At 42.3% G+C, this 26,058-nt stretch overlaps 1 protein-coding gene across 5 annotated transcripts in view; it reads left to right on the plus strand.

The window, feature by feature from the left end:
- The window catches only part of LOC115044515 (plectin-like), a 99,280-nt gene that overhangs the window by 20,671 nt on the left and 52,551 nt on the right, over positions 1 to 26,058 (plus strand). For 2 of the 5 annotated variants that reach the window (XM_029503575.1, XM_029503576.1), the window contains exon 1: positions 20,500 to 24,068. The exons of 1 other annotated variant lie outside the window; for it this stretch is intronic. In XM_029503575.1, the coding sequence (XP_029359435.1) occupies positions 20,792 to 24,068 (3,277 nt within the window). In that variant the 5' untranslated portion in view covers positions 20,500 to 20,791. Of the gene's footprint in view, positions 1 to 4,994; positions 5,035 to 20,499; positions 24,069 to 26,058 lie in introns of those variants that run through there. 2 more of the 5 variants (XM_029503580.1, XM_029503582.1) reach the window with 2 other exon arrangements.

Here is a 26,058-nt window from a genome sequence, read left to right on the forward strand (position 1 = left end):
TCTGTCCATCTGTATGAGAAGTGAATTCAGGTAGTTCCACACATTTGTAGGGCAGAGAGTTGATGACGAATGATAGCAGAAAGGGCTTATATCTCCATTTCTTGGCCTTCACCTTTGCACCAGCACGGCAACCACGAAAAGACCCCTCTGTCTCGGGTGGCATCCTCCAGATTTGCCCAGTTTCAATGAAAGAAGCTCTTCTCTTGAGTAAACTCTTCTCCCCACAGAAATATCCATCAGCAATTGATGAAAAATAATAAAAATGCAACAAAAATAAAGTAAAATTTAGTAAAAATTGAGAGCTACCAGACATTGCTGCTTCTCGTTGAAGCACATGTTCTGGAATGCAGAGGTCTTTATGTGTTTGTGCCACACGTGCAGAGTGTTTATATCTGATGGGAATGCACCTGCCCTGTATTTGTGTGTTTGTACGTCTGTCTTTATCCAGATTTTGGATCATTAGACAATATCACACCTTCAGGTTGGGGTCTCAAAGGCCAAGATCAAATAACCTATTAGAAACATCTTTAAGCTAAACACATCACTTTTACTCAAGTGTGTAACATTACTTTGTGTTTCCCGTCTCTTTTATTTTTAAAACCCATTGGGTCTAGCCCTCTGTAAATGAAATGATTTCCAGACGGTGTTAGGAAATCTACTGTTTGGTTTATGGTCTCTCCTAATTGTGTCTCGCAAGCGCTGCTGTATTGGATCCATGTCTTGGTTATTGCTGGTGAAACTACAGAAACAGGGAGCACAAAGACAGGAAGGAAAAATTGCAAGAGGGTTTGAAGACTCAGGATGTTGTAGTTGCTTTAGTGGAGACCATTGATACGAGGCGAAGCGTGTGACTTCACCCATGCTACTGTGCAGGCGTGCTCGTTTGTATTGGAACAGATGTTTGCTTGTTCAGTTTTACAAAAGCCTGGATAAGATCAGTGTAATTCACCTTGGCTCTAAAGTTATGTCTGATGTTAGTTGCTTTCAAACATTTAGTCTCTGATCAAAGACTTTGGTCAGCCAGTTGCCAAAAATAGGCAACAAACTGTTGGACAAGCACTGTGTGGCCGATAATGGGATGAGACTCAAAGTTTGCCGGAGAATAAGATAAGAATTTGGGAGGACTGTTTATTCTCTTCTGAAATTTGGCAAAGAACTAAACTTTTGGACTCTGAACTCGATATGCAGCAGGCCCCTTGAACTTCAAGTGTGCCGATAAGTCATTGTGCAGGTCGGCTGTGTGCTCTTACACAATCTGAATCCCTGCGTGTGAAAATCAAATCTTCCACAGTTGGCTGGTTGCAGAGACAGACAGCTAAAACTGATGCAGCACAGGAAGTGACTCACGAAACGGTCCCCAGATGCAGTCACTTTCCTATTTAGGGATTTATTTACTTACTTTGTTTTATCAAAAAGGATGCAAAATCAACAAATGATCCCAAAGCACGATAGGCTATGTTTTAAATGACTCATACATTGTGGCCACTCACTGTCTTTGAGAAACAATGCTGTTCCTCAGTTGAAGAACTACTTCCTAAGTTACTGAAACCACAGATCTGAATGTCAGTAAGTGAAGACAGCTTTTCAACTGCTATTTCTACCAGCTACTTTTTTTCTTTTTCTTTTTTTTAACAGATCTGATTATTTCATCACCAACGTGTCGTGTTTCTTGTTCCCGAACATTGTTTAAATAATGCAGTTGGTCTTATGCAAGCTCAAGGACAACCAGGTGAAGTCAAGGAGGATAAAATACATGTGAATCGTGATCATTGTGATCCGCAGTTTGTTTTGCTTGATTTATTTTTTGTATGGAGCTCATGCAGTAAATCAGCTAGAAGACTACTTTACAGTCAGTCACCGTAGTATTATTTGACAGTTTCAGAGTGAAATGTTGACTCTCGTAGCACAATAAACAACAACTTGAAAAATTGGGACTGGCTTGAACTTTTTTGAGATGCTATAGCCTCATTGTCCTTTTTACAAACCAAGACCTGATCATTCTGACAGTGAAGCTTTTTTTCTCCTCTTATTTATGAAACCATCAGAGGCTGTGTCCTCTGTAGTACATGATCCCCATCGCGCTCTTAAACCATGAAGGCTGAACTGAATTTGGATGCTTTAGCTTGTGGACAGTTTTGCTTTGCATTAGCAGTTGTGCCCATCCTAACCATTGGGTCACGACGCAAACTTGACAATATGCCATTTTATTTTTACAAAAACTTGTGCTTCGATTTTTCTGCAGTTAGCAGTTGAACTGAGCAGAGACAAAAACTACTCACAATTAAAAGTGTAAGCCCTGTTTGTTTATCTGCCCACAGTTAATCTTGAGAGTGCTTGGGGCGATGGATGGAGTCACCAATAGGACCCATCGTTAAGGGTGACATAATGGCTGTATTTGTTGGAACACATTTGAAGGAGCTTGGAAAGGACATTGTCGAGTCTGTCTGTCTTCCATCGCAGCATTCAAAGGCTGTTACCCTTTTTTTTGAGACACAGCTCATTACATTGATTAAAACTTTCCAGCACTTTCAACCCCACCTAACATTATGATGGACTGAGTTGCAGTTACCTCCTCTTCGTTGTAAAGGGGCCTTAGATGTTTGCGATGTTCCAGTAGAAGATAGAAAACAGCCCCTGTTATGGGATGATTCTGTGATTATCATCTTAGTGAGGAGGTCAGCAGGGGTCTGTGTGGTCTGCCCTGTGTAGGCCATTTTACAAGAAAAAACAGGACAATGGATTGTATGACTCCTGTTATTGTTGACTCCCGGAATTGCCTTTCCAACCCTCCCTCATATTTTCCTCGTATATAAACACATGGGATTAAAATAAATTTCCACCACTGTTTATTTTGTGTCAGAGTTTCTTAAATGTGGCGAGGTGCTGAATCTCGAATCTTCCCGACTGGAGTGATGTGTTTTTAACTTTTCTGCAGAACCTGCAGAACCCACACATTGTTATTCTCACTTCTGTTACCTGCTCCATCAGCACTCTTTGTCACAGGGTTGTCTATACACATCTGGTTTCACACTCCTCTCCACGATGCCTTAAGCATTTTTTCAAACAATTCAGGACATTCCTGAAATATAGTCATCTCTGCATTCCTCCGAAGGAAATGCATCATGGGTAGTTTCCCCTCTCTGTTGTCGAACTATTTTTGGATACGGTGAGGTTCAGGGGAAAGACCTCACATTGTAGTAAGGTTGATCCTCAGCGCAGCAGCTGTGATTTCACTTGGTGTCTCCCTCATGGAAAACATGAGCAGACCGAAGACAGAGAAGAGGGACACACTTCCTTGTTCTCACTGTATGCGCCAATGTGGTTTTTGAGTGAGTGCATGATTCCATCAAGGTGGATTATTTTCCTAATTATGATATCGAAGGCTGAAGGGATGTGTTAGTCAATGAGGAACAATGCTGTATGTGTTTACTGGAAATATTCTCTTTAATTTACAGCCACTTGGGGGCAGCACAATAAGCCGACAGTCACGTATTATCACATTACACTTACAGTGACAGTTGTTGTATCATCTTGACAAAAACAGAAAATGCTAACAAGGCTGGCTGTTAAAGCAAATGCAGCAGAGGTGATGGATTTCCCTTTCATGCTGTGTCTCTGCTGCAGATTTTTTGCTTATATTTTTCACAGGAGGATTAGCTAGTTTTTCAGGCTCAAGGAGGACTAAGAACAAAGAAAGGCTTCATCATCTCACGGCTACACTTTTCAAGTCCAACATTTACATAGCTCCTAAATAACTAGAGCTTATATGTATCCAAGTATCCCAAAAGCTGCCATTAACAGCATTTTTCTTAAAAAAAAAGAAAAAAAGAAAAAAAAGAAGCAACTATTAAAAAGCTGAAAGCCGTGGGAATCACTTCTGACTGAAGCTTTGTCTTCAGTCCTCTCTTGCAGTTCTGCCCTGTTGGTATCTCCATGTTGGGTTAATGTGTGTTTTGTAAAGCTGCAATTTAGGAATAAGTGTTAATCATTAACTCCTTTGCATAGAGCACATTCAGTTAAACTCTGATGCTATTTACTTTAACTGCAGCTGGTATTTACACTACATGCAGGATGTAATTCAGTGTGAATGTTTGAATATTAATAGCCTACTTATACTAACATTGCACGCCTTAAGGCATGACATCCATATGCATACTATATACAGCTGTCACACTTTCTCCTCGCTGACAAACACATCTCTCCTTACATTATATTACACAACACATGCACACTCGCCCCTCTTTTGCTTCACAAGTGCTGGCACACAGCCCTGCCTCTGAGACTACAGTGTGTGGCACAAGTCCAGTGCGTTTAAATGCTGAAGCCCCACTGCCTCTGTCTGTCTCTGTAGTCTTGTTGTCTCTCTAACTCGAAAAGACTGCTGTCTCTGTCGGATTGTCACTCTGTGTTTTTTTTTTTTTTTTTCCTCTCTCTCTCTGCTGAGCAAGAGACTTTTGGTTCATTTCCCCAAGAGGCTTTTATGATACATTAGATGGTGAAGGTATTTTTTTTCCCCAACCCACTCAAAGCTGAATTTTTAGCCTCATACTGGAATGCGACTGTAATTATTGAATGAAACATTTCATCTCTCCAGCAGAGACGCAGAGCACTTTAATTCCATCCTTTCACCCGTCCTCTTTGCACCCTTTCAACTTTACGCCCTTGTTTGCCTTTGTTGCAGCTCTGAAATTTTAGCTCTTTTTCAAACACTTCAGTGCTACGCACACACACACATACTCCCACACACATACACGAACAGAGGTATTATTATGAAGGGCGGCTCTGACCTGTTAAGGAGGTGAGTGGGTGGAGGGGGGGGAATCCCGTTTTGTTGATCTGCACAGTGTGACGTGTTTGAAGGAGTGAGAGCTGAGAAACAACGTAGATAGTGAGAGAAAGTCACAGATCTGACATTGACACGCTGAGATCAGAAAGCAGAGGGGGAGTCGGTGGCTTACGCTGTCGCAAAGTGTGGACTTGGTCTTTGTACGTTGCCGTAAATGTTCAGCATGGAGTCCTTCTACTCGAGCAAAGGTAAGCCACATTGTTGTGCATAACTGAAGAAAGGAGAGAGAGGGAGGAAACCAAGAGGTAAAGTGATACAGGGGGGAGAACAGACAGAGAGGGGATTTCTGAGGGAGGACTGCACACGGCAGCAAATGCAGAGCAGGTGTCTGAATCTGAAGTTACCTGCGTGAAGACTAATTTTGACCTTGGTCAGATTTTGCTATAGTATTGAAGGGTCGGTTTCCTGTTATGGTTTCTCATGACCGTTGCGTATAATATTGACTGGATTTACTGGATTTTTTGCATTAGTGTGATGTGATGCAGCCCCCTTTTTTTGTAACACTGGATTAGTTTTAAACAAACATGCCTGGAACATGCATTACATCTATATTTACATTATATATAAGGTCTTAGAACCTGATTTCAAAACCACAACTGTCTACATTAAAACAATGACATTGCTCATAGTTGTTTGTGACATGTCTGTCTGCATGCTTGGTTGCAAATCCAAGTATTTACCATGTAAAGAAATTGGATGTCACTTTAGAATATTTCATATGTCATTCTTGGCTTCAAAGGTCCCGTATGAATTGGGCTTCTGTCATTCTTAATATGGCTGCAAATGAGCTGAGTGTGTGTTAGAATTTGATACTTTTGGTTCCTCCTGCAGCTACTGTATGACATTATGCAACTACAGTATGAGACACTGAACACAGTACAATATAGCTGGGTATGTGTTCTGCCTGAGGGCTTGTCTGCAGATTTGTTTGCTCTTTGCTCTGATATGAGCGAGGACTTCAGACATTGTGTGGATGATCTGCAGAGTAATCGAGAACGTGCTGCAACCTTAAGTGTATTTAAAGCGCAGTAGAGCAGAGCTGGACACTATTACTACACCCCTACCCTCTAATATGGAGTAATATGTGCCTAAAAGTAAACAAAAGCGCAATGGAGCAGCAATAGTCCAAACTACTCACTTCACCAGTGAAGAAGAAGATAATGAATGATGTTGTGTGTTTGTCACAGGATCAGTGTGTGTCATTGTAACCTGTTTGCTTTTCTTGTCTGTGCTTGCGTGGATCACATAGGAGCATGCTTTAAAGCTTGTAATGATTGTGTCTAGAATAATAGAGGGGACTATAGGTTCATAATCCTCATACCATTCCTCAAAACATGTTATTTTCCAGGAGCTGCTTTTTCTGCTGTAAAAAGTAAATTATTACAGGGATCAAACATTAATGACACACCTGCAGTAATCTGCTCTGTGTTCTTTTGTCTTTATTCCCTGTTGATAAATCAAAGTTTCTCCACCCACTACATCACCATTTAATGCTTGTACAGTCTCAACACCAGGTGTACAAGATGATCCCCCTGCAAACCAGAAGCCCCCCCCCTTTTTAATTCATTTTTATTATTTGAGGACTCAACAGTCAGTTGCTGCTTTAACATAAAAGCTATGTGCAGCAGTCCTTTGGACAAACGATTTTCAAACACAGCGATAGCTGCTGCTGATATGAGGGTGAATGGTTGGTCACAGCCTCACTTGGTGTGTACGGGGGTTTGCATCCTTGCCAAATGTCTCCTATGGAGTAACTGGTGTGTGATGTGATGTCTTTTTTCTTTTTTTTAATGTTCAGCTGAGCTGCAGTGGGCTGAACAAAAGTAAGTAGGAGCACATCAACAAAATGTCGTATTACTTTAGTCATTTAGTTTACAATTGAGTTTTTCCTCTGAGTTCAATGTGAAAACCACATCCAGACATGCATAAATTACCGCTTCCCCTTTATAAGTACCGACAGCAGTGTCCTCTGGACTCATTATGCTGCTGTAAAGATGAATTATACCTTCAGAGGTGTGCCACCAGTAGACCATCCTGACTGCACAGATTCATTGTCTTGTCTTCCCAGTTCCCTAATTTGCCAGTTTATGTCCCTGTTTCAGCAGCCTGAGCAGTATGTTTCTCTGAGATACTGCTGACTCCCTCCGAGCTGTCAGAGGAGGATTTTTCTCTCTCTCAAAGGCCTTGTCGCCTTTGAGAGAGAGTGTCTGGTATTGCGGAAGGAGAAGGTTCCCACTGAGCTTCCATCAGGCTGCAGCATGATTCAGAGACCTCCCACAGAGTGAGAAGAAGTGCTGTACTGTGTGGTGTGCGTCTAGTGGAATGTTTGGCTGGTGGAGGTTTGTCTGTCTGGCAGTTAGCCGTCTTCCTAGCACTAATGGAAATGTGCGCTTGAGTGTTGCTATTGTTGGACAGAAGAAAACTCCAGTAACTACCAACCCTCTACTGGGCAGCCACACAGTCTCTTGCAGACGAAGTCTTGGCCAATGGACCCCCAAGGGTGTCCAGCACTGCATAATCTGTTATTACGCACTGTTACTGAAAATCTGCATAATAATTTATGAATCAGTCTCCTTTTGTATTATGTAGTATGAAGTATTTATATTTGTTCTACGCAGCAGATTTACAGTATATGAAGAGTTAATTAAATTCCTGCACCATCAGGCATGGCTGTCCACGGTGTTTAGTTTTATCGAATCATGTGCAAACGAAATGAGGCTCCAGAAAACATTTAATTCCCTGCACACATCAGACTTGTGTGTTATGACTCTGCAATCTTTTGCTTTATTCATGAAATGCATCACAGTACAGATACTTCTGTGTCACGTTTTAAAGTATTTGTGTTGTGAAATACAGTAGAAATATTAATGCGGTCGCACAAAATGCCTTCAGCATTCTTCATTTGAAGAGTTCTCTGCATAGTGGCCAATGATTTCCAGGTCTCTTCTGTTGTAATGTGTCACTGTGATCGGCTTTCACTGACTACGAGTGAATTTAGTTCTGATTTATGTTCCACCTCGCTCCTCTTTTTTTTTACATGTGCTGCTGCTTGAACTGCTTAGCCTTCCCTGTCCATCCAGCCAAAACTAACAGCTCTGGTTGGGGACTAAACCAGACTAAAAGTCAGGACAGCATCTGGGAAAACTCAAAAGCATCCCTTGCTGGTTACTTGACTTTGTAATAATGTATCACTATCGTTCAGACCTCATTTGCTCAGGTCAAGGAACTGAAGAAGCTTTTTCAAGAGTTGTCACTCACACATTTTCAAGTCTTCATCAGCAGATATACTGTACCTTGCTCAATTCTGTACTGATCAAACTTTATTAGCTGATAAAAAGTAGTGTGAGAAGAGTGCTCTGAAAATGGACCATGTTAAAATGTATTCGTCAAACTGCTAATCTACCAAACCACCATTATCGGGATCAAGAGTAGCTGGGTCTTGTGTTTGTATTGTGTTTGGTCATATGGAAGGAACCAAGTTGACTTTCTGTTTCTATAATGTTTCAATTTCTATAAATGAAGCAGTCATCCTTCTTTTGACACATAATAGATGCTGTTCCAAGAGGACACTTCCCCGAAGCTTAAAAATAATGCCTGCTTGGCACATCAGCTTGTCTTTGACAAAGTCCTTTCACATCCTGTTGTTCTGGACTTAATGTTTTTTTTTTTATTATTTTATTTTAACAAGCATAAAATGTGACTCTGACTGCTGCTATTTTCACATGTCAGTTACCATGAGAGTTGCAAGAAGTAACAGTAAGAATGGCAGACAAAAACTGAAGTATTATTGAAAATAACTATTAGTAACAACTCAAACTGTTTGTATTTTTTTTTATTCAAATCTTTATTTTACCAGGAAGTCCCTTGAGATAAAGAGAGCAAACAAATAATAATAATAAAAATAAAACGTATCATTTTCGTATAAAAATAACAAAAATCATTGGATTTAACTACTAGAATGTAATATATAATGTCTGAAGGATAGTTGGCTCATCAAGTAACGTCACAATCTTGGCTCTTAAAAATAGTGATCGCTACTCATTTAATTGACGAGTTTAGAAAATGTAAAATTGTAAATCCTTTTAAACATGCCCCCTAAAATGTTATCCTCACCATAAATCACATTATGTTTACCATAAATATTCACCATAAAGGGTGACAGTCACAGTCAGCTGTTGAAAGCCATATCCTAAGTGGGACAGCTCCTATTTTAAAGGAGGAAATTTCTCAGATCACCAGTGTCATGACGTGATGATTTAGCACAGTGTTGGTTACACATGAGAATCAGTAGCAGGGATAGTGACGGGTGGCTAGGACTCTCATATAGCTGTCGGTGCAGAGAACTGAGGAATCTGTCCTGCACAGTTGAGGGACAACGTGGGTGGTAAGAGGGCAGAGTAGCACGACCCTGTTATTTAAGAGGAAAGTTTAGGCTCTCCACCCGAAATAGTCAACTTAGTTTGAAGGCTTGGGACATACTGAAGCTGACAGTTGGACGTCAGTAATTTTTCTTCTAGACTTAATTGCAAAAGGGCATATATTTTATATACCATATTTTATATATCACCATATATTCCCCATATAATACCTGCACTTTCACCATTTCATTAAGATAAAGGTTTTGAAGTAAAAAATGCAACATCACAATAGAGTGGTTTTATAAAGCTGCTGAAGATTGGAATGGTAAATAGTAAATAAATATTATAGAGGTCAATAGAGTACCTTGAAATGAAATTAAATGAATGAAACACGAATAAATGTTCCCAGTTACAGTCAACACCTGTTGTTCCCCCTATTTTTATAGTATTATACAACGCCATTTGATATCATTATTTAAAAATGATTTAAAATAGCTGTGAGTGTAATTGTAGCCACTGTTCTCTCAGCTACATACTAACTGCTTTATTTCTGTCTGTCCAGTAGGTGGTGATAGTAATCAGTAAACGTGACTTTCCCTGTTTGGTCTCTCTATCTCAGTCCTGTGTAGCAGGTTTTACACAGTTCATTTCATAATCCAGATCTTTTCTCTCGGTTTCTTGCAGACATAGGTTTAATGAAGATTTAATATGACGGTCCACCATTTGCAGCAATAACAGTCAATTAAGTTCACATGCGAGTCAAGGCAGTTGAAGAAATACTTTTGGTTATATGGTGTATGTTGGTATATTGTCACCCAGTATTATTTATATTTCTGATCATACTTATTTTATGCATCCTTCTTTCTCTGTTGTTTTTCAGGTGAGTGCTCCGTCTTGTCAGTGGATGGTCCAGAACATCTGAAGCTCTGACTCAATCAAGTACTCTGATTAAATTAATTCAGCAGAAAATCATGGGAATCCAATCACACACAGGATGCACACAGAGATTAGTTTAGGATGACTTACTGGAAGATGCTTGTGATTTCCCAATTCCATGTGCTGATTGACTCAGTAAAGCTGGAACCTAAATTCATCATTGTGAATAAGTGTCACATATTTCTTAAAGACTTGTTTGTGTCAGTGTTTTCATTGGCCAGTATGCTTTACCACACTGACACACTCACTCCAGAGACATTTAATGCTGTTTGCGTGATTCATTGTTCTCATGAATGCAAAGGGCTGTGCCAAGACCTGCCCACCCAGGCCATCATTTTCCTCTGAAGTGCATCTGGAATGTTTTAGAGCCAGTCTGAGAAATACAAAGGAGCTGGGTGTGACCTGCCCCCCCACAGGGGGGGCGGGTCACATCAGTGCTTTGTTTTTAGTGTAGTAGCAGCTGAAGGTGTGTCATGCACAGGATGGTGTGCTCAGTAAAAGTACGCCAACCCCCTCTGCGTACCTGCAACATTGTGTTCAGAGCAGGTGTGGAAAACAATCGTGGCTCAGTTTTTCTGAACTTCACTCATAAAAGGAATATTCCAAGAGCATTTCTGTGCCAGTACAGTAGCAAAAATGTGCCTCCAAGCCTCAGAACTTTTCTTTGGCCGATGTTTGTATTGGTCATAAGATTTCAATCGCTAACATGTGTGTCTGTAGAGATTCCAGAGCCGGGTGGTTCACATTTCACCACCTGAGGGTGAGTGATTACTCTTGCAGACCTGGTCACACCTTACATGGGTGCTCTGGCAACTTTACAAAAGGAGATAGTTCATCATTAAAGATTATCAAACTGGGTAAAATTTCTTTCCAAAAGATGGGCCAACATTTGATACTTGAATTACATGTAAATTGCCTCCAGGGTATTGCAAAAAAAAAAAAAAAAGCTGGCATTGCAGGCTTTACTGTTACCACCAGAGTGTAGTGTTCCCACAGTTTTCCTCTATGAAATGTCATGCCATGTGCAAACTGGCCCCTCGCCTTTCAGTAGCATTAATTAGCAGATTTGTTCCAGTAATCGTTTTTGTGTTTTGCATCTAAGATAGCATCATGGGAGGAGGCTGTGAAAACATTAGGCAATTTTAAGAGCTGTCAGGGGAGTAACCTGAGAGGATGTTGGCTGTCAATTATCTTCTGTTTTATCCCCACAGGGGCCACACGCCCTGAAAGACGAAGTGCAAACAGTTCTTTTCTCTGATTGTTGCCTCTTTGGGAATATAGGAGCTGGTCTTTTCTCTATGCACTCATGTATGTGGTGAATGAATCCGCTGGATTGTTCAGTGCTGGAGCAGGTCTTCCTCCCGGGCTTTTATTACAGTTTGGGAAGGGAAGGCTGCCCATTGTTCGGACTGTCATCCTGTCTTTAAAGCTGGAGTTGTAGTGGAAGGTGTCACTGAGTGGAAAAACAGGATGTAGAGCCAATCCAGCCATGCTCATAAGAACAAGTAAAGAGGAAAGTGAAATGCCATCTCCTGCACCAGTGTGGACACTTGAATGTTGGTGTGGTACACATTTCTCACAAGCTAAGTGAAAAGGAGCACTTGCGTAGGTGTTCATTATTGCCCCTGTGTTGTCAGTCAGAGTGATCACATGATATTTTATGAACCCAGCAGCACAACAGCTGCCGAGTGTGGTTTATTATTTCCCAGCATTCGTGTCCAAAAACCCTGCGAGCACAATAACGTTGATCTATTCCCATATTCCACTCCACTCACTGGCTTAGGCCTTGTAGCTGCATGATTAAAAAATTTTTTTAATTGTTTTTAGGTGCAGGCAGCCAAGTGTGTTACCTGGTATTGAGTTCAGGCTGTCGGTTTCCTGTTTTCTCTTATATAATTGCATGAAAGGACATGTTGCGTATCTATTGTTGTGTCGTTAGTGTTCCCCTGACTCCAATCAAACAGAGTATTCCCGAGGTTCTCATATTAAGTGTTATTTCTGCAGATGGATTGTTGCTCTCTCGTCATTCCTCGTGTATCCTTTCGGCTCTGATCTTTGCCTGTCATTGCTGGAATGAATTACTTGAGAAAGTAAGTCAAATATTGTTTCTCAGGGCCTGCAACTGCATTCAGTGCTTAAAGAAACTTTCTTTGAAATAAAAGCTTCTGTCTGTCAGAGTTTATTGGAAACAGGGCAGTGGGCTGAATTCAAAATGTCACCTTGCACCATCCTTTCCCAGCTGTTGTGACTCTGTCCTACTTTATGGAGTTACATGAGCACTCCTCTGGGTGGCTCGGCTCAGAGAAGCGTTTGAGAAAGTTATGGAATTAATAATGATGGTGACTCAACACTGACTGGATTTTAAAACTGTGGGAGAATAGGCAAGTCCTTTCTTCAGTTGCAAACACTTTAGATAAGTTAAATGCAGATCTGTCTGTTGTGAAAGGAGAAGCTCATGCAGTCGTTTATTCTTGCTCAGCTCTGAGGAGAGAAAGAATGCAACTGATTCATTCTCACCAGATGGAGGGCTTTTATGGGCGTGAACATAATAAATCTTGTGTCTGTTTGGGGGCATATATTTGCGTGCATGCCGAGTCACCTGTATTTGGTTTGTCTGTGCTTAACCAGAGACTGATCACCAGGATGCCTATTTAAAAATAAAGGCCCAAGCTCTTCAGGTTACAATACAAATCTGCCCACAGTGGCAGCCTGTCAGGAAGCCAGAGTCCGGATCCTGTGTCCAGTTTTGTTGTTTGATAGCTGGTTACCCATGGCAGCAGCGGCAGCAGCAGGCCCACGTTCCTCGGGGACCTCAACCGTGGACAGCTCATGGTATTTGCTAACCTGTGGGCTGTGTTGCTACAGCAACCAAAGACCAGCAAGGCCCCACCCTTGTGAGGTTTGCCGACGCTGACTCACGGTGTAAATATTCACTTTTTTTTTCTCTCTGTAGAATAAAGTGACTTTGTTTCATTGTTAGGAGATTTTTTTTTTTTTTTTTTTTGTGGAGCGGTAGTCTATGTTTACCAGATGTCTCCTGTATTTTTTGCTCCTTCATACAATTGCAGGCATTGGAAGAATAAAAGGGCGGTGCAAACATGCTGGTGCCCCTTGCTTGTTGTTACCACACCTGGCACACCCTACTGCCATTTTGTGAAGTTCTATTGAAGCATGGCTGACAGTTATTTGAAAGTTAAAAAATATATAATTTGAGGAGGAGGTCCTTGTCCTTAAGCATCATGTCGTCATCATGTGTAAAAATGTCATTTTTAGTGAAGCTGAAGCACATGAAGCCTTAGCATTCACAGGCGTGTCCACAGTTATTCCTTCAGGACAAAATTTCTCTTTCACTCTGCTGAGGCTGAGGCACTTTTGTGTTGAAATGATTGATGATTGTTAGATGTTCATTTGATTCGTCCAACTTCTGCAGCCATTGCGTTTTTCTTGTTTTTTTTAATTCTCTCGGTTTGATGATAAATTATGCTAATATTTAAGGTGTTGGTGTACCTGAGATACACCTGTTTTGAAATCCTCACTTATCTTGTCATGTTTGTCAAGCTTCAAGCTTTAGTCAGTGATCAAGGGGGGGAGGGCAGATTGTACCTCTGACAACCATCAATGTTTCACTGAAAGCAGGATTATAGTTTGGCAGGTTCAGCTCCACACGCAGCAGTTGTAACAAAGTGCAGCACTTTCAATTTTTCAACTTCAACGTACGTTTGCCTTACCCTTTAAGGCCAACTGCCTTCATTGGAAACAAGCCAGACTTAATAGAGACACACAGTATTTTTGAAACGTGGTTCCACCTGTTGGTTGTTTGAGCACTTAATAAAAATTTGCATTTGGAGCACTACGTGTTCATGTACTGTTTCGTATTTTGCTTGGTTCGAGTTGTAGAATTGACTCATTGCTTTTGATTGATTAACGAAAGTGTTCGTTCCTCCCTGTAAACCAAGGAATAATGACACAGACAAAAGCGGAGTTGTTGTGGGGTGTATTTTGGATTTCTTGATAAAGCCTTTTGTTTTCTGTCTCTATCATTCTTTCTTGTCCCGTATTCTTTTTTTTTTTACGAGTGTCCAACCTTCATCTTAATCTCTGCAGCTGTAATTTGTGATGTTTGTCGAACAAGGCGTCCAGTGTCTGTCTCTGTGTTGCTGGGCTAAAGCATAGGCATCCTCAGATGTATGGGACATGGGGCAGGGTATCCGGGGCAGCGGAGAGGATGTGTCCAGGCTGGCCCACAGATTTATAGTGTAGATGTCCCTCTGCATTTGTGGGATGGAGATGAAAAGATTCCTTGTTCTTTTTTCTTTTTTTTTTTTCTCTTTTTCCTCACAAACACCCTCCCTTCCCTGAATGTACCCCTCCACCCCCCATTCCTTCTCTCTTTTATCCCCATCTTGCATGCCATGTCGATCTGCTGGTTGGTCTGTGACTCTTACAAGGGTGAAAGGAGCAGAAGTAGTGCGGATTTGACTGAAAGCAGAAAGGTGTAGTGTTTTGTTGGAGGTGCTGAGGCCTGTGCGTGATGTCAGATCACAGCAGCATGGACATAGGGGATCCTCTCGGTGACCGCTTCTGGCTCAGCCCAAGAAAAGGTAAGTAATGGCCAGTGTTCTACGCTGAGAGAGGATACAGTGTGGGGATGATTCTCAGCATTGGCTGGATATAGGTTTATGTCAGGAAGAGGTGTGGCCACTCATGTGCAACAGCTCCTTTTCCACATATTGGACTCCAGAGAGTTAAACATGGAGTTGCGCATGTCATTGATCTTATGCAATTACACTTAAACCTTTTTAGTATCTAAATGGTGCAATGCATCTCCTGCATGTTGATTCTGACGCCTGGCTGCCGTTTAGCTGACCTGGCATACAGCTCACGGAGGAGAAAGAAAAAGCGAGTTGAGGGCTGGTTCAAATTTTCTGCTGCTGGAACTTATTTACAACACAAAGCGGTTTTGTAGTCACTGGCTGTTTGCAGCGTGTAGTTTTACGTCGGAATGGAAAGAACATAGCCTGCTTTGCAAACAATATTCCGCTGGAGGAAATAGCACCTTGTCCCCAGCATGCAGGATTATAGATGTGGGGAGTTGGAGTTTGCAGGGAAAGCTCCTGTTGCTATCTGTGGTTGCTGCTTTAGTGTTAGACATGGCAAAGCTGTAACATCCCTGCGCCTGATTTCAGTTTGGCCTCATTTACCCCCTAAAGGACGGGCTCCTGTCCAAGTCTCAAAAGCTGCAGGGGGCATCGAGGAGTTGGATACATGGAGACCACTAACCCATGACAAGAGCTTGTTAGAGTGACAGTAAGTAAGAATGAAGTAGACTTGGCAAAGTTTTTAGGTGCTCGTGCTTATTTTTGGTCAGTAAGGAGGGCAAATGGAGGCAGAATCTGTGACTTCATTTCTTTCCATTCTGGAAAAGGAAAAGTCAGTGTGATCCGTGACTCTTCGATTTAAGCACACAAGCAGGGCCTGTCATTTTTACCTCAAGCACACATCAGTTTATAGTTTTTCCATGTGTATATTGGGGAGACAAAAGCCAAGAGCTGGCTTCTCTTACCCTACCCACACAGTAGGCTGTTTTCTGTGACGTCAACACAGTTTTTATATTCCTGAAGAAAATGTTTTCCCTGAAATATACTCTAAGGCTTTGCTGACTTTGCCTTTCACTTTTACACAAATTTGATTTTACAAAACAATAATTGTCTTGCTCCACAGTTGCTTTTAATCAGCATTATATAACGCCAAACAAATTTATGAGGCATGAAAAGTTTAGGTTGGCAAAGAAACGGGAGCAGTTCCCATAGTGTGTTGACTGATCCCAGAACTTTACTTTGTCCATTGTTTTTGCCTCTCAGCCCTGCAGACAAAAGATAAAAAACCCTCTTTTCACTGTAGTTGGCCACTTGTTGCTGCCTCGGTTGTCCAAGAACAGTTGATTTTTTTTTTTTTTTTTATTAGAGTAGCAGTATGAGGAATGCCAAAGACACCTCTCCGTCTCCCTCTTCACTCAGTAGCTCCTAACACACACTGCTTCTTTGTCTACGCCCAATTTGTGGCACATTTCTGTAGGCTTGTTTTTGATGGTACAGTTTATACCACTTCACTTTACGTCCGACTATTCCCAAAACTTATCCTTAGTCTTTCTATCTATGTGTAGGACAGATAGTTCCCTTCATGTCATCAGTCATTAGACCCTGCAGGATCATTCCAGTTACACCCAGACTCACCAAAGACTGGTGAGCACAAGAGGTTAATCCATACAGCTTTGGCCTTCTTGAATTTCAAAGGCCACTTTTCCTCTCTGTCAGAGGTCTAATTGACAGCATTCATTATGCTGACCAATTCAAATGTCAGTCAAGGTTGTCGTGACAGTTCTGTGGGAGTGGACCTACAGTCAGGCCTATAATGTTCAGTCAACATGTGAAAGTAGTTAAATCGACGAGGAAGATTTAAGTATGCTTTAAATATGAAAATCTTATGGTAATATATTCAGAAAATATGAGAAATGCTAACAGATCTGCTTATTTGGCCTCATTAAACTCTGAGATCACTATTTTTTACCTTTAGGTCACTGAGCTCAGTGCACTACAGGTTAAGTTAAGTATGCTAATACTCCTCATCATAACAAGTCTGTCATATTTTGGTGAGATATTTAATTATGAAGATCTTGCATTCAACGTTAGATAAAGTTAGAATGGAATTTATCATGAAAGGAGTGTGTGCCACAAATGTTATAAAAAGTAATTCAATACATAAATCACTTAAAAACCAAATGATCTGCAAAACAGGCTCTATCCTCTGGGCACCATGAATGCCTAAAACGGACTTCATGTCAACTAAGCAAACCCGACATTTCACAGTATGATCAGCCAGACTAGCTAGTACTAATTAGCTGATCAGCATAGTCAGTAGATTTTGTCCTCCAGGGAACATTAATGTCTGAAAAACATCCATTTTACAGTTAATGAGAAATTTTTGTTTGATCGAATGGCTACATAACTACATGTAAGATGCATTTTCTTTTTTGGCTGCTGAATATACGTTTTTTTCTTCAATTCATGTTTCTATGAACTAGGAAATAAGTTAAATAAGTAATTCACTACAAATTACTTGGGAAGCCTGTAACTGCTGTTGCGACAACCCCTGCCTCCCTATGAAACCGTAAGCTCTAATTTTAGCAGATTCCTGGGTTGGAGGTGTGTGTGTGTCAACATGTGTCAGGTCTGTCAGGGGCACAGCTGTCCCTGACTGGGGGTGGGGCACGAGCCAGCGGATGAGATCCACAAATAAAAAATAGGTTTAATTCTGCACATTACAGAATGATCTGTCACCACATGGTTTGGAAAAGAACTTGCTTTGAAAAGAACATGATCAAATCCTCCTCTTAGCTTTGCTTTTTTTACTTGCAGATTCACTCTTAATGTTGTAACCTGCACATGTCTCATTCATTAGGGGGGGGGGGCATCAAATGCTCACACATTTGTTGGTTATTTTTCAAAACAGGTTTGACCTCGCTGATGTCTCATCGTGTAAGCACATGCATTACAGGGTAAGAAAGGCCCCTTTGACCTTTGTCTTCCCTGGAAGTGGCTGAGGTAGCGCGGGACTGATACGAGACTGGAGGGCGCGTGTGCAGCACCAGTATCCCTCAGGACAGAAGGCCTTTACAGTGGGCCAATCGCCAGCTACCATTACTCGGTGGTGACAAGTCTATTTTGGGACTCATGGAGGTCTGAAACTTTGAAGCAGAAGTGGGCTCCTTACCAGGAAACTATTCAGATACTTCCCCAACGTCGTATTACTTCTTTATCTGCTTCAGTCAATCACTTCATGTGGCTCTGTGGTTGGCTGCTACAATGTCTGGTATATTAGATTGCATTAGTTCTGTCATAAGAATGCATCCCATTCCCTTCTGAGAGTCTGTTTATTTATATAATTTTAAGCGGCCAAAACTGCCTCGGACCTGTACATGGCTGCTGCAACCAGCGTGTCTGTGCGAAAGGCAGAAGTGCCGGTCATCCAGTATTTCTTATTCATATTTCATGTTTTGGTGGGTAGTGGGACTGGGCCACAGGCCAGAGTAAGAATCGCTGTGGGAAGTTCACTGAACACTTTGTGTATAAACAGTGCATGAAATTCAATTGATATGCAGCCCAGAGAGCAAGGGCCCCATGCATGGCGATGCAAATTGCCCCAAATGAGATTGCCCTGGGCTTAAATTTTGAACATAGGGTTCATCAGCATATCCCCAAGGCTTATTTGTATAGTTTGAATTTCAGAAACCCGATGTAACCTATTAGGTTAGAACCAACCTGATGACACTTTTACGCACTTACAACCAACCCGAGCTTTCAGATACACACATGAACAAACACAACTTGCTTGTACCTGCTCCCAACACAAACATCCCCGTTTCAATGTCAGGCAAACTGCAGCATGTCAATGATAAAACTTATGTTTCGCAACACAGATGAATGCCTTTCTTGTACAGTGAAAATGCTTTTCTTGCTCCTTTGGAGGCTCCTCCCAGCCTTCACTCTGAATCATTAACTTTATGCCTTTAAAGATAATGTAAGATCTCCATGGCTGTTTGTGGAGCTCCTCTGCTGCAGGTGAAGTGCATAATATCACAGCTGAGGGCTTCTCCTCAGTTTAACAAGACAGGTGTTACAGAGAAGGAACACTGCTTTAGTGTTGCCAAAAATGTGTTCTGTTGTTGGAAGATTTGACATTTCATTAATTTATATATTCTGTCTCCGCATGTTGCATATGAAGACTAAAACTCTCTTTTGATTTGATTTGCTTGTTGTTGAAAAGTTGACACTGTGTTAATAGTTTGCGTCAGATCACCGTGTTGCCAAGCTTGGATAAATGACAATGTGGTCTAGGTGTCCAGGACAACAGATTTATGACATGCTACTCCACTTCAGCCCTGGAAGCGGATATGTGTCTTACTCAGAACTGGCTGACTTCATTTGACTGTTGCCATGGCAAAAAAAAAGAAAGAAAGAAGAAAACAGTTTTCCACAACTGTTTGGATGCCAAACAAAAAGTGTGGTTTCAAACGGCAGCAGGGAAAATGCACCATTTCACTTCTTCCCACTATAATTTCGCAACTAGATCACCGTGTTCTAGCAACGTTCTGTCTGCTTAGTCTGACCTCCACCATATCCTGGTCTTGTCAAGGAGATGAGTGAACATGTGCTCCTCTCTGTCCAACAATGGTCAGCTTCTTTCCAGTTGGACTCTAACTGGCCAGGCCATGCTCGGACGCTCACTGACACACATAGACGAACAGGGGACAGATGCATAGAAGGGAAAAGTGATCTAGGATGGAAATCTGATATCATGTGCTGGGAGAGCTGAAAAGGTTAGCTATAATGCACAGTTCTTTATATAGTTGTCCAAGAAAGAGTCTTGATTGGCAGCTAAAAGGAGGACTGAATCCCTAATGTTAGCAGTCTGCAGCAGCAGCAGCATGTCTTTGTGGGGCTTTACAGCCTGTTGCATCACTTTAATGAGCTGCAATGAGAAACACTGATTTGTCCATGTCCATTCCTTCCTTCTCTTGGTGCCCTGGAGATCCTCCAAACAAACAGATATGAATAGAATAAAACTTAATATTAGCTCTGCCAGATATTACACTAGCAGTGTTGAAGTTACTTGGTTGTTTTGTCTGTTCACTGAGGGGTTTTGTAGTAGATCATAGATTTTCTTTTCAAATGTCATCAGCCTTTACTGTACACAATCACAGACAGTGTGATATTCTATTTGAAAACCACACCATGTGTGTGTGTGGAGTAAAAGCTCTTCAGTGATACCTGATCAGGGAAATGTGTAAAGCAAGACGCCTAGGCTATCAAGTATAACCTACACGGGTGCTCTGGGAGTCGCTGCAAGGCAGGATAAATGTATACCAACTGGGTGACTCACTGCCAAATAACTAATCTCTGTTTAGAAGAGTTCATTGTGGTGTGTGACATGCAGAAGGGTGTGTGTACATTGTATAGGAGGCGTGTGCTTTCATGTGTGGGTGGGCGTCTCTGTAAAAGTCACAGAACTGCAGAACATGTGCTCAAACACACTTTGCCTCATTCATTTGACTTTGCGCTTTATTTATTCCAATCAATTTGTTGAAGTCGGTTTTTTTCCCCCTCCTATTTCCTGCTTTACTGTTTACTTTAGTGAGATTTTTTTTCCATGCCAGTTTTTTCCTAAGAAATAGAAAGAGAAGGTAGGAGGAGCCGGGCCGAGAAGTGTGCCTCTCTTTCTCGCTCTCTCTCTCCCTCTCACACTCTCACACACGCTGACTCTCTTCCATTCTGTCATTGCCATCTCGGCAGAACGGAGACTGTTCATTCCCAGCCACGCTGAATGTAGGGGGGACAGCACACTTCTAACTTTCTGTTGGTCACCAAGGAATATTATTTTTTTCTTCAGAAGAACCAAAGAAGAAAGGGAGAGGAAGATCAAGTAAGAGAAACAGATTCATTGTTTCATTTTTAATTAAATAGAGAAACACGTGACAGCCGGTCTTGCCACTGGATTTTTTCACGCAACGAAGACGTGAGACAATCAAGTTTCTCTTTTTTTTTTTCATGTTGTGCATTTTAGTCTTATTTGAGGGTTAACTGACCTAAGCACAATGGTTGCTGGAATGCTGATGCCTCTGTGTGACCTGAGGGCCATCTATGAAGTCCTATTTCGTGATGGTGTCATGGTGGCCAAGAAGGACAAGAGGCCTCAGATCAAGCACCCTGAGGTACAAAGTGTGAGCAACCTACAAGTAATCCGCGCCATGGGGAGTCTTAAGTCAAGGGGCTATGTGACGGAGACATTCGCATGGAGACATTTCTATTGGTACCTGACCAACGACGGCATTGTTTACCTGCGTGACTACCTCCGCCTACCCCCTGAGATTGTTCCTGCATCCCTGCAGAGGGTGAGAAAACCAACGGCTACTCTTGCCTTTGCTCACCGGGCCACACGGGTCCAGTCTGTGGAAGGTCCTACCTCTTATGTTCCTAAGCCAGGGCGCAGGGGTGAAGCAGAAAGCCAAGAAGCACTGGCCGAGCGTCAAGGCTACCGCCATAAGATGATGGGCACCGGAGAGAGGGAAAGTTACTCTGACAGGACCCCTAGGTTCAGGGGTCGTTCTCTAGCAGCAGAACCAGTCAGGCCAAAAGCATCAGGGGAAGTGGAGGACCAATCTCGTCCTATGTTCGGGAAGGGGACCAGCTTCAGAACTGAAGCAGCAACGATGGAGGAGACCAGGGTGAAAAGAGTCTCTCGTCAGCAGTTTGATGTGAGCAGCGAGAGGCTGGGAACATCATCACAGGAGAGAGGAGTATTTGAGGTCCAAAAGGAAAAGGTTCCAGATTCTGTCCCTGTCCAGACAGAAGCTATGAAACAGGATGTATCACAGACCACTCTAACATCAGTATCCACCAAAGCAGGCCTACCATTAACAGCGGCTGCTGTCACTGTGGCGACAGGTGTCCTAACATCAAAGATGCCAGCTGAATCTTTGACTCCCAAAACAAATAAAGAGAAGTCCAGAATTTCTGATGAAAAAGCTTCTATGAGGTCGAGTGAAATGGTCACAAGCAGTGCGCCTACCGCAATGCTTCCTGATACAAAGGTCAAAGAAGAGAAGATCAAAAAAGTGATGGTGGATGCAGTTAAATCCTCAGCGGTGAAAACTACATTTGAAACTACAAGTGAGAAAGTACAGCCTGAGACTATTACCATGAAAGCATCTGCTCAGGAGACCTTCAGACCTCTTACTCAAACTGTCATCGCTTCCGCAATAATAAAACATGGTGCCGAAGACATTAAGGAAGAAAAGGACCATAAAGTGAAGGTGAAAAATGAATCAGGTAAACCTGCCCCAGTGACCCCAGTTCAAACAGAAATAGATAAGGAGAAGGCCAACAAAACTGCCAGAGTAACTCTTACTCAGGAGACCGCCAAGCATCCACCTGTCAGCACCACCGGCGAGCCAGTTTTGTCCGCTAATGTAGTAAAGCAGGCCTCCAAAGTTCAAGAGACTCAGAAGCCAAATATTACAACACTAATATCAGAGAATCTCTCAGCAAAGCCTGATGACCTGAAAAATAAAACACACACTGAGTCCTCAATAGTTGAAGTTAAAACTAACATAAAAACTACAATAACAGAGATTATTACAAAGCAGGAGAAGACTGATGTGAAGGTAATTCCTCATGTCACAAAAGAAGAGAGAGTAGTGGTAGATGAGGTCACCAAAGTCTCAGTACAGGATCCTACGCCTCAGAGCAGTCAAAATGTTGATGCCACTGAAGTGCTTAAAGAAACCAACCAAGTGGTTGGAGGGAGCTCTAAATCAAAAAGAAAGAAAAAGAAATCTCCTGGGGAGAAGAATAGCACTACTGAGGTATTGTCTGACATGAAGGTGGAGAAGGAAAAACCCTCTAAAGACAATACCCCAGACAAGGTGGTGGAGAAATCTGTCCAACCCACACCAGTGATTAATTCAGAGCCTTTGCCTGTCTCTACCAGTGTGAAGACTCAGGAGGATTCAACAGTAGCAAAAAGTGAAAAAATGAATAAAGATCGGGAACAAATGAAAAACAACCCTAAAGAAATGAAAAAAAGAATAAAAAAGGAAGAAATTCCCAAGCAGATTGAGACTATTTCTCAAGAAGCATCACCATCACTCGACAAGATCCCTCCACTGCCCTCAGTGGAGCTTCCAGAAAATGCACAAGCAGAAGAGAAGACTGAGAGTCCATTAGACCCCGAGGGTGAACTAAATGCTAACTTGCCCCACATGGAGCCAGTGGAATCTGAGGAAATGCTTGTCAACAAAGTTGAAACAGTGACTGTGCAAAAAATAACTCAAGTGGAGTTCACACAAGAAGGCTGCACGCCTGAAATGGAAATCCTTGCACCACTGTCAGGATCTCAGACAGTCACGGATAAGGCAAAATCCTCTGCCAGCATAGGGAAAGCTGCAGAGGAACCTTCAAAGGGTAAGAAGAAAGGGAAAGGAAAAAAACAGGCTAAGGCACCAGAAGCAGAGACTGTAAACTCGAAGCATGTCCTTTTGCCTGAAACAGAAGCTTTGCCTTCCACTGAGATTACATCATTGCTCAAGGCCCCAGTTAAAGACAGTCCTGTCACATCCTCTGAGCCGGTAGAAACGAGTCTTTCTCTAAAGATGACTCCTGAAAGAATGTGCAGGGAGGAAATTGGGCAGGGAGCAGCTGTGTTCTCTGAGGCCCCAGCAGACAAAGGGGGGGTGGAGCCATTGCTGCTCTCTGCAAAAAAAATCAAGCGGGAGGTTCCGAAACCAAAAACATCCTCCACTGCGAGGGAAGCACCCGCAGCCGGAGAATTAGCGTCAGCGGCAGAGGCAGAGGCAGCTGTAGCTCAGGCACTGGCCAGCCCCCTAGTCAAGCGAGAGGAGCCTCCCAGAGTTGCACAACATTTGGCCACTCCGGCAGCAGAGCGCAGTACAGAGAAAAGGCTCTCTAAGTCTGAGGCCTCAAAGCACGAGGAAGAGAAGAAGAGGGACTTGAAGGAGGACACACCCTCTGCCACCGCCACACCTGCAGACCAGCCTCACCTGGGCGACACCTGTGAGTCTGTGAGCCCTGACAGTGACGAGGCCGCCATGAGGAGGAAAATTGTTGTGGTGGAAGAGATAGTTGAGGTCAAGCAAATTATTAGTCCAACTGGGGAGCAGGCATCATCTCCACCTGTGCACCCTGAGGAGGAAGGAGAGGCGGAGGACCTGGATGTTCTGGAGGCGATTGCCATAGAGCGTGCACTCCTATCAGGGGCTGCAGGGGCCACTGTGGAAGGAGCCTCACCTGAGGCGGACTGGGACCACTCACTGGAGGAGCCGGAGGACAAGACTTGGCCTAACTTCATTGAAGGTTTGTCTGAATGGGTACAACTCAACCCACTTCCTTGCTCTACTCTTTCTGCGCACGTGATTGCTCATGCATCTATCCCATCTTTCTTTGAAGTCTGGGAGGTCTTAGGTAGGGGATTTTATGACAGCTCTATTGACGTCCTTGCACGTTACAATGTCATTCATACTCCGCAGAAGATTCCCATACTGTAATTGTTCTATTTAGTGATGTGGACTTGAGAGAGTCTCTCTTTAGAAAAAGTTTCTGTCACTGATGTGACGGGAAGAATCTGTTAAGATATGACTGTGATTTAATTAACTCTGTGTTAAAATAGATAACGTATCAGTAACAGTGAGCACTTAGGACACCTTGAGGTGCCTTTGGTCAGATTTCATACAGACATTATGACATCAGTCACTCACACTGTTACAGATGAAATTTAAAATTACACACAAATTAAAACTGCATTTGGGATTTCCCCCGACTGCTTGCATGCATCAATAGCAGTTGTTATTCTGTTACTCCCAAATCACCCTTTTTCTGTGGGTGTGGAATTCCACTTGTATTATAATAAATTGAGCTTTGTATACTGTTGCAATCAAAACGTAAATCTCTCGTGCAACCTGAAAGTTTGCCAGAGATTATGGTGACCTGCAGTCATTCCAACAAGGTGGGGTTGTTTGCTGAGATCCAGCCTCGCCTGTTCCCTGCAGAGACAGTTGTGCTTTAGCCAGATTAAGAGAGGGAGGTGTGGTGCTTTTGGGAGCATTTCTCCACACTGCTCCAGTAATACTCTGTTCCTGGCACTGGTTTATGTTCTGTTTTTTCTTTTTGTTGTTTTTTTTTTTTTCCCCTTCTCTTGGATTTCCTTTTCAGCCTGTGTCCTGTATGAGATAAGAATGCCCCTTGCATACCTTAATGTAATGTTATGTGTTGGGTATGGGAGTTATGCAGGCAAGTCAAGCAGGGTTCTGTGTACCATCTTCATCTGCTGGATCTGGAAAAACAGAAGTTTCACAATGTCCAGGGAAAAAAGGTGGCATGTGATGTTGTGGTTTGGTCTGTTGAAGTGAAACCTACAACTCAAGTTGCTGAAGCACTTTCATGTAACTGGATTTTTTTTTTTTTAATAGAGTAATATATTTTGGCTACAGTATTAATTTTTGAATGCCTAAGAGAGGCAACAGCTTTGGACTTCACACGGGCGTTGTCTAGTATGGGCGTGAGCAATAGTCAGGAAGTGGGAATAGCTTGCACACAGCTCCATGGGTGTGTTTGTTTGGTTCCACACGTGACAGCAGAGCTGGATTCAATTAACAAATGAAGTCCCTTTTGCACTCAGAGAGTAACGAAATGGCTCACATATACGGTGAACAACATATGCGACTGAAGAAATTAGACATTTACACAGCAGTGCCATCAGAGGACCGCAGTGTTTGCTGACACACTGCTGACATCTGCTGTCCACTGACTTCCGTTGTCATCTGTCGTACAAACTAAATGCTACAACGGCAAAGATGCACTAAGGATCTAAACAAACTAAAAATGATACATATTTCACATCATGCATTAGAGGAACCTTGTTATCTTTTTTTTACCTGTCAGGATGTCTCCAAAGCAGTTTCCTTCTGATTTGACCTGAGATACCAGGAGTGTCAGAAAGACTTTTTTTTAGAGCTGTTATCCCACCTAGTGTGGTATTCCTGGTATGTTAGCTGTAGCTGTCGGCAGACACAGTTCCACCCTCAGGATATAGTTGCAGTTAATTACTACTTTTATGTAAGTCTACTTTTGTGCCGCTATAATTTCATTTTCCCCTCTGTTCAGTATCAGTGTTGTGGAAAGCAAGATGATGAAAAGTATTTGAAAAAAGGCTGCCACAAAAATGTTGGTTTCTCAACAAGAGCTCCTTAAGCTGGTTTCTATTTCAAGAGAACACTTTGATATTCTGTGTCGCACTTTGGATTCCCGTTGAATGGGTGCTGTGAGCAGTGAGCCCCTTTGTGTGAAC

Source organism: Echeneis naucrates, chromosome 6 (assembly GCF_900963305.1).
Source record: "Echeneis naucrates chromosome 6, fEcheNa1.1, whole genome shotgun sequence".
Lineage (NCBI taxonomy): Eukaryota > Metazoa > Chordata > Actinopteri > Carangiformes > Echeneidae > Echeneis > Echeneis naucrates.